The 12665-nt window shown below is 44.2% G+C and overlaps 1 protein-coding gene across 1 annotated transcript; it reads left to right on the plus strand.

The window, feature by feature from the left end:
• Window positions 1-1678: 1678 nt before the first annotated feature.
• On the plus strand, window positions 1679-6702 carry LOC130037898 (C-C chemokine receptor type 2-like). Its single transcript, XM_056129910.1, has 2 exons — window positions 1679-1722; window positions 5582-6702. The coding sequence occupies exon 2, from the start codon at window positions 5593-5595 to the stop codon at window positions 6700-6702; it is 1110 nt and encodes a 369-aa protein (XP_055985885.1). The 5' UTR covers window positions 1679-1722; window positions 5582-5592.
• Window positions 6703-12665: the final 5963 nt, after the last annotated feature.

The raw sequence follows: 12665 nt of genomic DNA on the forward strand, positions 1-12665 counted from the left end.
GTGTTTGGCATATTGAATACTCTCGGTAGCTTGCTGGGCTCTTCGAGAGAGGCGGAGGAATCAAACCTTGGCTCAGCTGGGCTGGCTGTGTGCAAGGTAAATACCCTAACGCTGTGCTATCACTCAAGCCCTTTTTATTGATATTTCTTTTTTTCTGCATAATTTTATTCTGTCTTTCTCTCTCTTCTGCATTACTCTTTAGATTGTCATTTAGTATCTTTAAGACAATTATTTTAAATTCTTCCTCTAGGTCCTCCAACCCTACCAGGAGTAATTCCTGAACACAGAGCCAGAAGTAAGCCTTGAGTACTGCCAGGTATGGCCTAAACCACCAACCAAAAATAAATAAATAAATAAATATAAATAAATAAATAAATTCTTTCTCCGATAGATATTTCTTCTGATGTTTCCCAGGAAGAGTTTCTGTTGATTTTTTTATTTGAGTGTAACATACTTTCCTGGTTTTTAGTATGCTTTATGATTTTTCTGTGTGTATGTGTGGTTGGGAATTGAACCTTTTAATCTAATGATATGTTAGGTTCTTCCCATTCTTCAGTATTTGTTGCTTTTGTTTTTACTTTTGTAGACTATCTCTGTGCCAAGGATCAACATGAGGTCTTTGTAGGTCATTTCAGGGCTTATGCATTTTACCAAATATTTTTGGGGTGGGGGGCACACTCAGTGATGCTTAGGGAATACTCATGGCTCTGAACTCAGAAATCACTCCTGGTCGTGGTAAAGGGACCTTATGGGATGCTGGGGATCAAACCTGGTTTGACCAAAGGCAAGGCAAACACCCTACCTACTGTACTATCTTTTCAAGACACATAAAATACTTTTGATCACATTTTAACTTGCCTTAGGATGAATGGTAAGTAAGTACTACTAAACTCCAAGCTAAAATTAGCCATTCTTAACTGACAGTTGCTTATCCAACTTCCTCTGATAGTTGCAACCCTTTAATAGACTCTAGAGCTCCCAGATAGTAGATGATACAGAACCTGCTAGAGCAACAACTGGCTGGTTAGGGAGAAAGAATCCCTATGATTTCTCCTCCACCCTTCCCTAGAATTTCAGTGACATTTTCTTCAACAACACCTCTTTGTGATAAGTAGACCCTATAATAACTGAAGTCCTTCTTGCTAAGTATAAAACCATTTAACTTTCCCTTTTCACTAAAAAGCTGTTAGTCAATAAAATTTCCCACAAACCCCAAATCTATGATACCACTAAAGTGACTTCAGGTGGCTGCATAAACTTCCTTCTCTCTCCCACAAGAGCCAACTGCCAGCCCTCAGCAGGTATCTGCTAGGGAATGAAATCCTATGATGTTCAAAGTATCCCTGGCAAGCAGAGTAGAGTTGAAGGTTTGCAAATATACATGTCAATAGCAGTGAGACACAGGAACAGACGAACAGGGTGTGTCTGATTCATTCTCAAGTTTGCATAAGTCAGATTTCAAAATTAAGCCTACACTGGAGACCTCAGCCTCCTGTATGTTCTGTGCTCCTGGCTGGAAAAGAAGAAGTATAGCATTCTCTCTCACTCTCTCTCGATACTTAAAAAAAAAAAAATCTTTACCGTTACTGCCCTTTTATCTCCGCCTTCTCTTTCTGCAGGAAACTTTATTTCCTACTTGTATGCATCAAGCTTCTACCACCAGGTCTGTTTCATTGCTGAGAAGGCTGACACATAGTACTACTTAGAAGAAGCCGACTACCGGTGAGTTGAGAGGGTTTTTCCTTTACTTTATCAATCTGACATTTGAAAATGACACGTAGGCAGACACATTTCAGTCACCTTGCTAGGAATTTGCCATGGTAGGAGAGGAGAGGAAGGTCATAACAAAGAAGGCTGGCATCTGAGGGTCAGAGCAGGTCAGTTGCATGACCCGAAGAGCAACTGGTGGACATGGTAAGGACATTCAACCACACACATATACCCCACCTTTACATTGCACCCTACCTGGCATCTCAAACTGAATCATAGAACAAGATTCTGGCTACGTCCTTTGGCTGACAAATTCTGTGCAAGCCTGAAGCCCTGGCACTTGATAAATACAGATGAAATTCACTCTTCATAGAGGTGTGGAGAGCCAGCCCAGGGGTGGGGGGTGTTGGGAGGCTGAGGGGCTGCAGGGAAGGAGCCACGTGCAAGGACCCCAAGAGAATCATTTGTGTATCATCGCCCACTGAATTGCCTGGGAATCTACTCCACAGCATAACATTTGGATTCTCAGCAGCTTGCAGCCAGCTAGATCTCTATTAATTACCTACTCCTTTTACATTAATTTAGCAGCTTCTGGGAGAAGTAGCCTAAGCCTGGTGCTGCTAGAGAACCTCCAAATAGAGGTCCCTGCCTTGGGTTTCTTATTTTTCTGCTAGAACCATGTATGTGTGTTTGTGTGTACGACTGTGTGTCTCTGTGTGTAGGTGTGTGAAATATATAGCATGCCACCTAGACCTTTAAGCACATTTGATGCATGATCATAGTTATGATTGTTTAGGTAGTTTGATGTTTTATTTAATTACTACAGAGTTCAACAATCTGACTTGTTAGTGTGAAAGACAAGGCTTGTAATATGCATCTTTCACAAAAGAAAATGGAAGAAACCTTATAGGGAAGTTTTTTAAAAATCCAGTCACTACCACAAAAAAAAGGCTTTAAAGAAAAAAACTTGAGGCTACATCCTGCTGTGCTCAGGGCTTATTCCTGGTTGTGCACTCAGGGATCACTACTGGTGGTGCTCAGGGGATCATATGAAGTTTCTGGGGATAAAACCTGGGTTGGTCCCATGCAGAGCAAATGTCCTTACACACTATGCTCTGTATCCAGTCCCTAAATAGCCAATTCTTAAGCACCAGCCCTAATGAGCATCATGCTATTTATTATTGCAATGGGAACTCTGCGTTCTTTCAGCAAACATTTTGTGAGCCTCCTTTAACCAGGAGGTAAGAGTTAAAGAAACACAAACTACTCTTTGATCTCCAGAAGAATAAAAAGGATAATGTTATATTGAGACAATAAGGATGATTTGATAGCAGAGGCAAGTTAGGCTTCATGGAACAGGGGAATTTGGACAGGAGTTCCTGAAGGCTGTACATAAGCTTACCCACCTTCTAGAGCAAGTGTGTGTGATGATTCAAGTGTAAGGGGAATGGTGAATTTGAAGCAAATAGAAAGTATCCAACTGTGACCAGATTCTAGGATCTAGGATTTTGATTGGAGATAAAACTGAGAAGTGGGTCTGGAGCCATAGTAAAGCGGGTAGAGCATTTGCCTTGCACACGACCAAACTTGGTTCTATCCCCAGCGTCCCATATGGTCCCCAGAGCACTGTCAGGAGTGATTCCTGAGTACAGAGTCAGGAGTAACTCCTGAGCATCACTGGGTGTCACTCCCTACTTCCCCCCACCAAAAAAACATAAGTGGGCTTTGAAATGATGAGTTGTGTGAGAATTGTCTAGAAGCATCGAATCATGGCGCTTACTAAACCCTTTTAACCGAGAAGTGTGTGATGGAATTTCAGTGACAGAGAAGATGGATGGAAAGGGAGCAAGGCTAGGAACTGAAAGACCACAGGCAAGCCAGAGTGAGAGAAGGCAGCTGCAAGAGGTGCATGGAAGTGAATCAAATCAGACAAGAGTTTGGGTAATGGAATTCACAGAGCACAGCAACATATGGGGAGTTTATCTGCTCCTTGGGTTGCACTGAGTCCCCAAAACTTAGGGGAATTTATCTTTGCTGCAATGCAGTATGGGTACTAATTGGAGCATAAAGAAATAGACAGTTGAAGAAGAAATTATTCCCAAATTACACAACAGTAAATGATTGCAGAACTTGACTCGGAAAGTCTAGATCTGAATCTAAAGTATTGGAGACCGGGAACAACACCAAGTCCTGATTCTTAGTAAAGGAGTAAATAACCATATAAATAACCATGATAAATAGCCATAAGTCAGAGCAAGTCTCTGGGGATATTCCGTTTGGGTAGACTGAATGAAAGAATGTAATTGACACCCACTTTGCTCACTGCTCTGTCTCCAGGGCCTGAGACAGAGTATGGCATGTAGAAAAGTGAATACCAGTCAGTGAATAAATTGTTGGAGTCGGGGTTTGGAAATATCTAGGGCAATTTCCATGAGCTAAACAATGTGGAATTCAACTCTGAGCTGTATGAATTCAAAGGTGAGAATGGGAGGCTGGAAAGAGAGTACTAAAGCAAATCCCATGCTTGTGGTCAACCTCATTTGGTCCCCATTGCTCCCAGGCACCACATGGTCAACCAGATATAGCACTGGAGGCCCCAGAGCACCACTGGAGTGGGCCAGGTGATCCCTGGCAGCACAGGACCCAAGTAGCACCGCATCCACAGGCCCTCACCTTGAGCTCCTGACCCTGTTGACCGTGAGTCGCTGAGAGTGTTAAGCCCAGGATTCTGAGTTCCTAAGCAGCAAGATGGAATGAAACACTAACTCGATAATGGAAAAGCAGAAGAAGTTTTATTCCAGTAGACTGGGGTCAACCATCTCACCCAGGGTATTCTCTTGATAGTGACCCTGACTTCAGACAGCAAGCAATTTATATAGGGTTTGATTACATAAACAGTACATGCCTTATTGTTTCAGGAAAGAATCTTCCTTAGTTACCAAACAAAGGTGTTTTGGCAAGTGTCTAGGGTAACAGTGGTTAGGCAACAATTAAACAATAATTTCCAGTATCAGTACCAATTTTATGATTACATAGACTTCTTGTTCTTTTAAAGTTAACAAAAAGCAACTTCTGGGGCATTGTAAGGATTGATTAATTGAGCCTACTTGCTGAGCCCAGGAACTTTCCCAGGTGGGTTCAGGTTGGCTAGTTATGCATTGTTTTATTGCTGAGAAACTGAATCTGTTTCAGTTCCAGGAACTGAACCTGAGGCCTACTTGATTTTTCTCATTTCTGCCACTTGTCATGGCATCAGTTTCCCCTTACATTCCCTAGTTTTTCTCTTGCCTCCAAGAGTAATCATATTCTTGCATGTTTAACTGTTTTATAGACTGTGGATTTCTGGCCAATCCAGTGTATTGCTGCCCTAAGACTACAAGCTGTACTGTATTTATTCTGCCCTTAACAAAAAGTACTAGCTTGTTCAGGATGCAGGGGCCATGGTAAGCAAATGTAAGAGTGAAACTAATACCATGACAGGTGGCAGAAATGAGAAAAATCAAGTAGGCCTCAGGTCAGAATTTCTCTTGCATTGCTCCTAGTGAAGAACAATATCCCCCATGGCTTCTAGCAGAGTGCCCTTGGACAGTGTGGTCCAGGCACAGGTCACAGACCTACACACTACCCGCATAGTGGGTGGAGAAATCCAAGGTCCAGCATGTTTGTCCTGATCCAAAGAATATGTCTTTCTGGGAAGGTGGAGGGTGTGGGAAAGTGCTCAGTAAGCTGATGACTGCCTTCACCCCGAGGAGCAAAGCAAAGCAATGACTTGGCAAGCCTGCTCTTAAGGAGGGAGAGCTTACGTGTAGCACTTTGAGGTGGGGGTGGCAGCCCCGAGGTTCCATGTCATCCTCTTATTTTCTGTTGACAGGACAGAGGGAGATGGCAGTCGACTTTTTCCCTCAACTCACCCCCACGCCATATCATTCTCTGTTCACCATTGCTAACGATGGGGAGGAGGAAGGACCCACCACCAATTTTGACTATGATGACAGCGAGCCCTGCCGGAAAGCCGATGTGAAGCAAATTGCAGCCAGACTCCTGCCGCCACTCTACTCACTGGTGTTCATCTTTGGTTTTCTGGGCAACCTGCTGGTCGTCCTCACCCTGATCAATTGCAAGAAGCTGAAGAGCATGAGCGACATCTACCTGCTCAACCTGGCCATCTCCGACCTCCTTTTCCTCCTCACCCTTCCCTTCTGGGCACACTATGCGGCAGATGAGTGGGTCTTCGGGGACACCATGTGTAAAATCTTCACGGGGCTGTATCACATTGGCTATTTTGGGGGTATCTTCTTCATCATCCTCCTGACCATCGACAGGTACCTGGCCATCGTCCACGCCGTGTTTGCTTTAAAGGCCAGGACAGTCACCTTTGGGGTGGTGACGAGTGTGGTCACCTGGGTGGTGTCGGTGCTTGCTTCACTCCCAGGAATCATCTTTACCAAATCCCACGAGGAAGATTCTCAGGTATTCTGTGGCCCTCACTTTCCAGCTGGGTGGAGGAATTTCCATACAGTCATGAGGAGCATTTTGGGCCTGGTGTTGCCGCTACTGGTGATGACCATCTGCTACTCGGGAATCCTCAAAACCCTGCTTCGGAGCCGGAATGAGAAGAAGAGGCACAAGGCCGTGAGGCTCATCTTTGCAATCATGATCATGTACTTCCTTTTCTGGACCCCCTACAACCTCGTCCTGCTCCTGAGCACCTTCCAAGAATTCTTCGAGCTGAGTAACTGTAGCAGCACCAGTCAGCTGGATCGGGCCATGCAGGTGACAGAGACCCTAGGGATGACCCATTGCTGCATCAACCCCATCATCTACGCCTTTGTCGGAGAGAAGTTCAGAAGGTATCTCTCAGGATTCTTCCGCAAGCACATCGCCAAACACCTCTGCAAACAGTGCCCTATTTTCTATAGGGACACAGCAGATCGAGCAAGTTCCATGCACACCCCCTCCACTGGAGAACAGGAAATTTCAGCTGGCCTCTAAATGAGCAGTACACATTCAGTGTGCTTGTTCTTTGAAAGGGTGATTTAAAGTTCGGACCATCTAGAGATGATAAACTTTGAGGACTTGCGGAAGAACAGCAACCTGTACTGTGTGCCTCTCAGCGTGATGGATGCTCAGGGTCATGTGCTCCCAGACAGACCTGTGTCCTTTGTACAGCCACTGTGTGCTCGGGATATACTCTGGAGAGACTTGGACCCTTAACTCATTTTTTCCTCAATCCCTGGAAAACGCCACATTACCTTGTGTCCATTTTCTTGTTTCCAGACTTTTCCAGCTCTTCCCTCTCTCACTGACAGTGTTGATGCCTCTATTGTAAAGCCTGGAAGAAGGGAGGAGAGACCTGGGGTGGAGGTAAGCGAAGCCAGGGAGTGTGAAGAAGGACAAGTTCAAGGAGAAGGGAGTTCCGAGCCCACTGAGCAGATGAGGATGAACATCAGGGGCTCTGCTCTTTCAGTGAGAAAATGTTGTTGTCTCAGTCCATTTACCAGCTGGATTTAATGCTGGAAACTTCAACAGAACACAAGGGAGGGGACTGTTATCATTTGGGGGAGGTTTAGTTGGGTCCCACCGTCTTCTGCATGAAGGCATAACATGTGTCTACTTTATCATGACTTGTCTCTCACAATGATACCTCCTACATTGGAAGTCTCTTCATTATCTCATCATTCCTGCATTTCTTAGGTAACATTTGCCTGCACAGATGTTCGCAAAATTCTTGTTTATAGCATACATGGATTTTATACTGAGATTAAAAAATATATAAGCCTATGTTTGTTTTTTTCTGCAGAAAGGAGAAAGTTGGAAATAGTAATTATGAGATAGAGGTGAGGACTCGTGAGTGCCTCTGTCAGGAGGGGCTGGAACCAGGAGGAAGAGTGAGTTGTTTCCAGAATCTGCTGGAAGAATCTACTGTTGTGTCAAGGCCAGGAAGGATACTCAGAACCCCACATGCACCTCTACATGTGACTGCTTGTTGCCTCGCTTGTTGCCTTTTCATTGCCACCCCACCACCCTTGTCCCAATTCTTAGCCTTGTCCCAACTCTTAGCCTTTACCATGAATTCTTGTCCCTCAGGGGAGAAGGGTCTGGAGAAGTGACCAAGACCTGCCTTGGTAGCCAGACATTGGCTTGAGGAACTCGAGGCATAAATGACAGCACAATGGGAAGATTCTAGATAGGTTGGGGGGGCAGGGAGAAATATTTTCCAAAGTACTTTCACCCCCCTCCTTTGTTCATCAAACAATTCATATATTTCTTTTTAATTCAAAGTGAAAATTAAAATGTATAGCTGAAAGTTGCAACTTGCAGATGTATCATTTTATACTTTGTAATTATACATAGTATAATTCCCAGCCTGAAAAAAACTTCATTACCATATTTTACCACAAAATTGTCTCATATTTTAATTTTTTGTCAAAAACTTTTTTGAGGAAAAATGGAATATAATCATTCAGGGAAGCATTTGAGAGGCACTGGATTTTAGGGGCCACACCTGGCTGTTCTTAAGAGCTACTTGCGGCTCTGTGCTCAGGAGTCACATCAGGTAGTAATCAGAGGAACTCAAGGGCTCAGGAATTGAACCCAGGCCACACTCATGCAAAACATGCACTTAGTCCTTTGGGCTCTTTCTCTGGCCGCCATTTGAAGTGTTTTTTTTTAGGTTTTATACCAACTTTTGGAATAAATAACAAAGTTTGTTGAATAAGCAGTGAAAGAAAGTAATCGAAGAGAAAATTCCGATGCTGAGCAAAGAGATTTGAAGCATGTGCTAGGTTTGGGAGACTGTGAATTCAACAGAAGGGGTTGTTAATGGGGGCACTGGAGGACAGTGCTCTAGGGACTGAGTAGGTGCTGGTGATGGGACACATTTGGATCACAATATATTCTACATAATTGTCATCCCAACAGTATCTTTGTTCTCCCTAGCATACTGCCAAAAAATCTCATTTTCTTCTCTCTTTTTTTATTTCTCTTTCTTTTTCTCTATTTTCTTGCCTTATTTCTTTGTATTCTTGTGAGGTTGTTGATTAAATCACAACACTGTCTAGGTACTTGGTAGATGTACCTATAAAGTGTTTTAACTGTCCCTCTTGGGACCAGGAGAACTCTTATTGACCTAATGGCCGTTGGACAAAGATTGATGACCTGGGAGGGATGTAGTTGGATATATCCACTTTAGGAAGTGAAAACTTGCTTCTGTGAGACACATTAGGAATTAAGTAAGCAGAAAAAAATCACTTCTAGGACCTGGTGATGAGGACCTGGATGTTCCTAGGCTTTGCTTTCTTGCATCATGGCTAGAAGATGTGAGTTGTGGGGTGCACGGCGGGGAGTGCCTCATCTTCATGCATTTGTATTAGTTCTATTAAGTCATTGAATGGAATGTAAGTATTGGGTGAAATATAAATGTTGATTTTTTTTTAAAAAGAGACCATGACGTGAAAAATGAATCAATGCTCTAATCATAGCAGTTTTTTAAAAACCTGTATGTGGGGCCAGAGATAGTGCAGGGGTTAAGGTGCTTGCCTTGCACATAATCAACCCATGTTCAATCCCTAACATCACATATAGTACCTCGATTCCTACCAGAAGTGACCTGAGCACAGAGGCAGGAGTAAGCCCTGAGCACAGCTGGCTGTAACCCAAAACCCAAAAGCAAAAGCCTTTACGATGGGGCTGGAGTGATAGTACAGCAGGTAGGGCTTTTGCTGTGCACGTGGCCAACCCGGGTTCGATTCCCAGCATCCCATATGGTCCCCAGAGCACCGCCAGGAGTAATTCCCAAGTGCAAAGCCAGGAGTAACCTCGGTGCACCACCAGGTGTAACCCAAAAAGAAGAAAAAAGCTTTTATGATTAGCAGCTCCCTATTATCCCATCTCCCCCTACTCATCGATCATTCCATCTGTGAAATAGATTCTTTCACATGCTGCATGTGTGTGGGAGATACTTACATGACTATGTGTGTGTCCATCTGTGACTGGCTGATTTCACTGTACTCATCACTCATGTATTTTCATAGACAGAATAGTTTTCTTCTTGTTTTGTAAATGAATAATAATGGTCTAGAATGTAAGTCAGTGGTAGAGCACGTTTATATGCATGAAGCTCTGAGTTTGATGCCTGGAATAGGGGAAAAATTATAAAAGGTAAAGGTAAAGGCCCTCCCGTTGATCGTCGATTTGCTCGAGCGGGCCCAGTAACGTCTCCATTGGAGACTTTATTGTTACTGTGTCTGGCATATCGAATACTCTTGGTAGCTTGCCGGGCTCTCCAAGAGGGGCGGAGGAATCGAACTCGGGTCGGCCATGTTGGCCGCTTGTAAGGCGAACGCCCTACCCGCTGTGCTATCGCTCCAAAAATTATAATAAATAAAACTTAATAAACCCTTTGTAATATGTATAGAGGACAGTTTTTGTTTCAGGGACACATCTAGCTATTCTCAGGGCTTATTCCTGACTCTATATTCAGGCATCATTTCTGAAAGAGCTTGGAGGACCATATGCAAGGTGCTGGGGATCAAACCCAGGTTGGCCTCATGCACATCCACTTATCAGTGTAAATAAGAGACCAGTCAAGATGAACTTGCTCTGGAGACCCGCTTTACAACACTGTGCCTGCAAAGTGCAGTCCTGTATCTTACTCTTAACACATCACTGTGACTGCTCGTACCACAGATAAAAACCCCTGCCTGCTCTATTGTTACACAGTGATGTGGAACTTTGTCTTATTATCCATGAGTCTTCACTCCTTTCCTCTGTGATCACAAGCCTGTGCTCCCCATGAGGCTGACAGTGTGCACTGCAGTTGGGTATGCTCTCCCTCCACCCCCTGCATATCCACAGGTCACTGTCACTGTCACTGTCCTCCTGTTGTTCATCGATTTGCTCGAGCAAGCCCAGTAACGTCTCTATTGTGACAATTGTTACTGTGTTTGGCATATCAGATATGTCACGGTTAGCTTTCCAGGCTTTGCCGTGCAGGCGAGATACTCTCGGTAGCTCTCCGAAAGAGGCAGAGGAATTGAACTCGGGTTTGCCATGTTGGCCGCCTGCAAGGCAAACGCCCTTACCTGCTGTGCTATGGCTCCAGCCCATATCCACAGGTAGCTGGGCTAATGGAAAGAGGACTTGCCTTCTTCCAAGGGGAGGACTCTTGATGGAGGGTTGGACTGAGCACTGGATTCCCCCACCCAGCCATCTAGTCACCTCTACATCAGGAGCCTTCCTTCTCCTCTATTCAGCACGTGTACCAGTGAGCAAGTGGAAGCCGCAGAGTGGGACCGCACCCGCCTGCCTTGTTTTTTGCTTTAAATCACTGACTTGGAGGTGGAGATGGGGGTGCTGCAAAGCAGCGAAGCTCATGAATGGCCATGGTGTATGGTGACTTCATCAGTAGAATTTGTTCTAATGGAAGGATTATTCCATGTGTCTCACTGGGTTGGTGCAGCTAGGCTGGGAGCCGCACACAGAATGTGTCTGTGTTCATGCCTGTGCCTTCAGACCTCCGCGTTCAAGGTAAGGGAGGAAGAGGAAGGAATGGAGTGTCAGAGCCCAGGGTTAGAGGCAAATGGGACACACTGGGAGCCCAGAGGTGTGACTGACGGCATCACAGCATAGCACGGTTACAGGAGGATTTTTATTTTTTAAAAAAAATTGCATCTGAAAAGTGCCCCTATTTTTTTTTTAATTTTATTGAATTGCCGTGAGATACTTACAATCTTTCATGTTTGGGTTACAATCACACAATAATCAAACACCCATCCCTCCACCAGTGCACATTCCCCACCACCATCTCCCCAGTATACCACCCCTTCCCCAACCTCCCCCTGCCTCCATGGCAGACAATATTTCCCATACTCTCTCTCTACTTCGAGGCATCATGGTTTGCAATACAGACACTGAGAAGTCATCATGTTTGGTCCATTATCTACTTTCAGCACAACTCTCCCATCCCAACCTGTTCCTCAAGCCATCATTTTCTTAGTGATCCCTTCTCTATTCCGCTGCCTTCTCCCCTTTGCTCATGAGGCAGCCTTCCAGCTATGAAGCAATCTTCCTGTTCCATATATCTACTATTCTTAGGTGTCAGCCTCATGTTACGTTGTTTTATACTCCACAATGAGTGCAGTCCTTCTATGTCTGTCCCTCTCTTTCTGACTCATTTCACTTAGCATGATACTCTCCATGTCTATCCATTTATAAGCAAATTTCATGACTTCATCTCTCCTAACAGCTGCATAGTATTCCATTGTGTAGATGTACCAAAGTTTCTTTAACCATTCATGTTTTAGGAGGTGCCTCTATTTCTAAAAGTGAAAACATCTAACCTCCAATACTTGCTGGAGCACACCTGCATGGGCTGTTTGAGCTGATATCAGGAAGGGGGCATCTCTGAAGACCTTTCGTGTGATTGGGGTCTGCACATAGACTCTCCTCCCCACTCCTGAATTAACAATGCTCAAAGCTGGGCACATTTTAGGGAATTTGGGGGGACTTTTTATCTAGTTAGGGTAAGTTTTTCTAGTTGAGGGTTATTTTTTCTTTTTTTCAAATGTAGGAGTACTGCTATTTATTCAGCCACTGGTTAGCTGATTGAATTGTGCATGAACTCCCCCTTAATTTTTTTTTCATTTTTTATAATTTTATTTATTGAATCACCGTGAGAGCAGTTACAAAGCTTTCGGGTCTAAGTCTAGATCATACAATGAAACACCCATACCTTCACCAGTGACCATTCTCCACCCCCAAAAACCCCAGTATATCCCCATCCCACACCCTCTCCCTACCTGTGGGGCAGATGATTTCCAGATTACTCTCTCTCTACTTTGATCACATTCAATATTTTGACACCAGACCCACCATTATTATTTGAGATTTTACCCCAACACTCAGATCTGCTGAAAAGGCAACAGCAGACAATTTGTTTTCTATTGCTGATAATG

Source organism: Sorex fumeus, unplaced genomic scaffold (genome assembly GCF_029834395.1).
Source record: "Sorex fumeus unplaced genomic scaffold, SorFum_2.1 ptg000072l, whole genome shotgun sequence".
Classification (NCBI taxonomy): Eukaryota; Metazoa; Chordata; class Mammalia; order Eulipotyphla; family Soricidae; genus Sorex; species Sorex fumeus.

Bases quoted from the DNA above. Each gene is read 5' to 3' on its own strand.
- LOC130037898 (XM_056129910.1), top strand. From the start codon at position 5,593: ATGGCAGTCGACTTTTTCCCTCAACTCACCCCCACGCCATATCATTCT.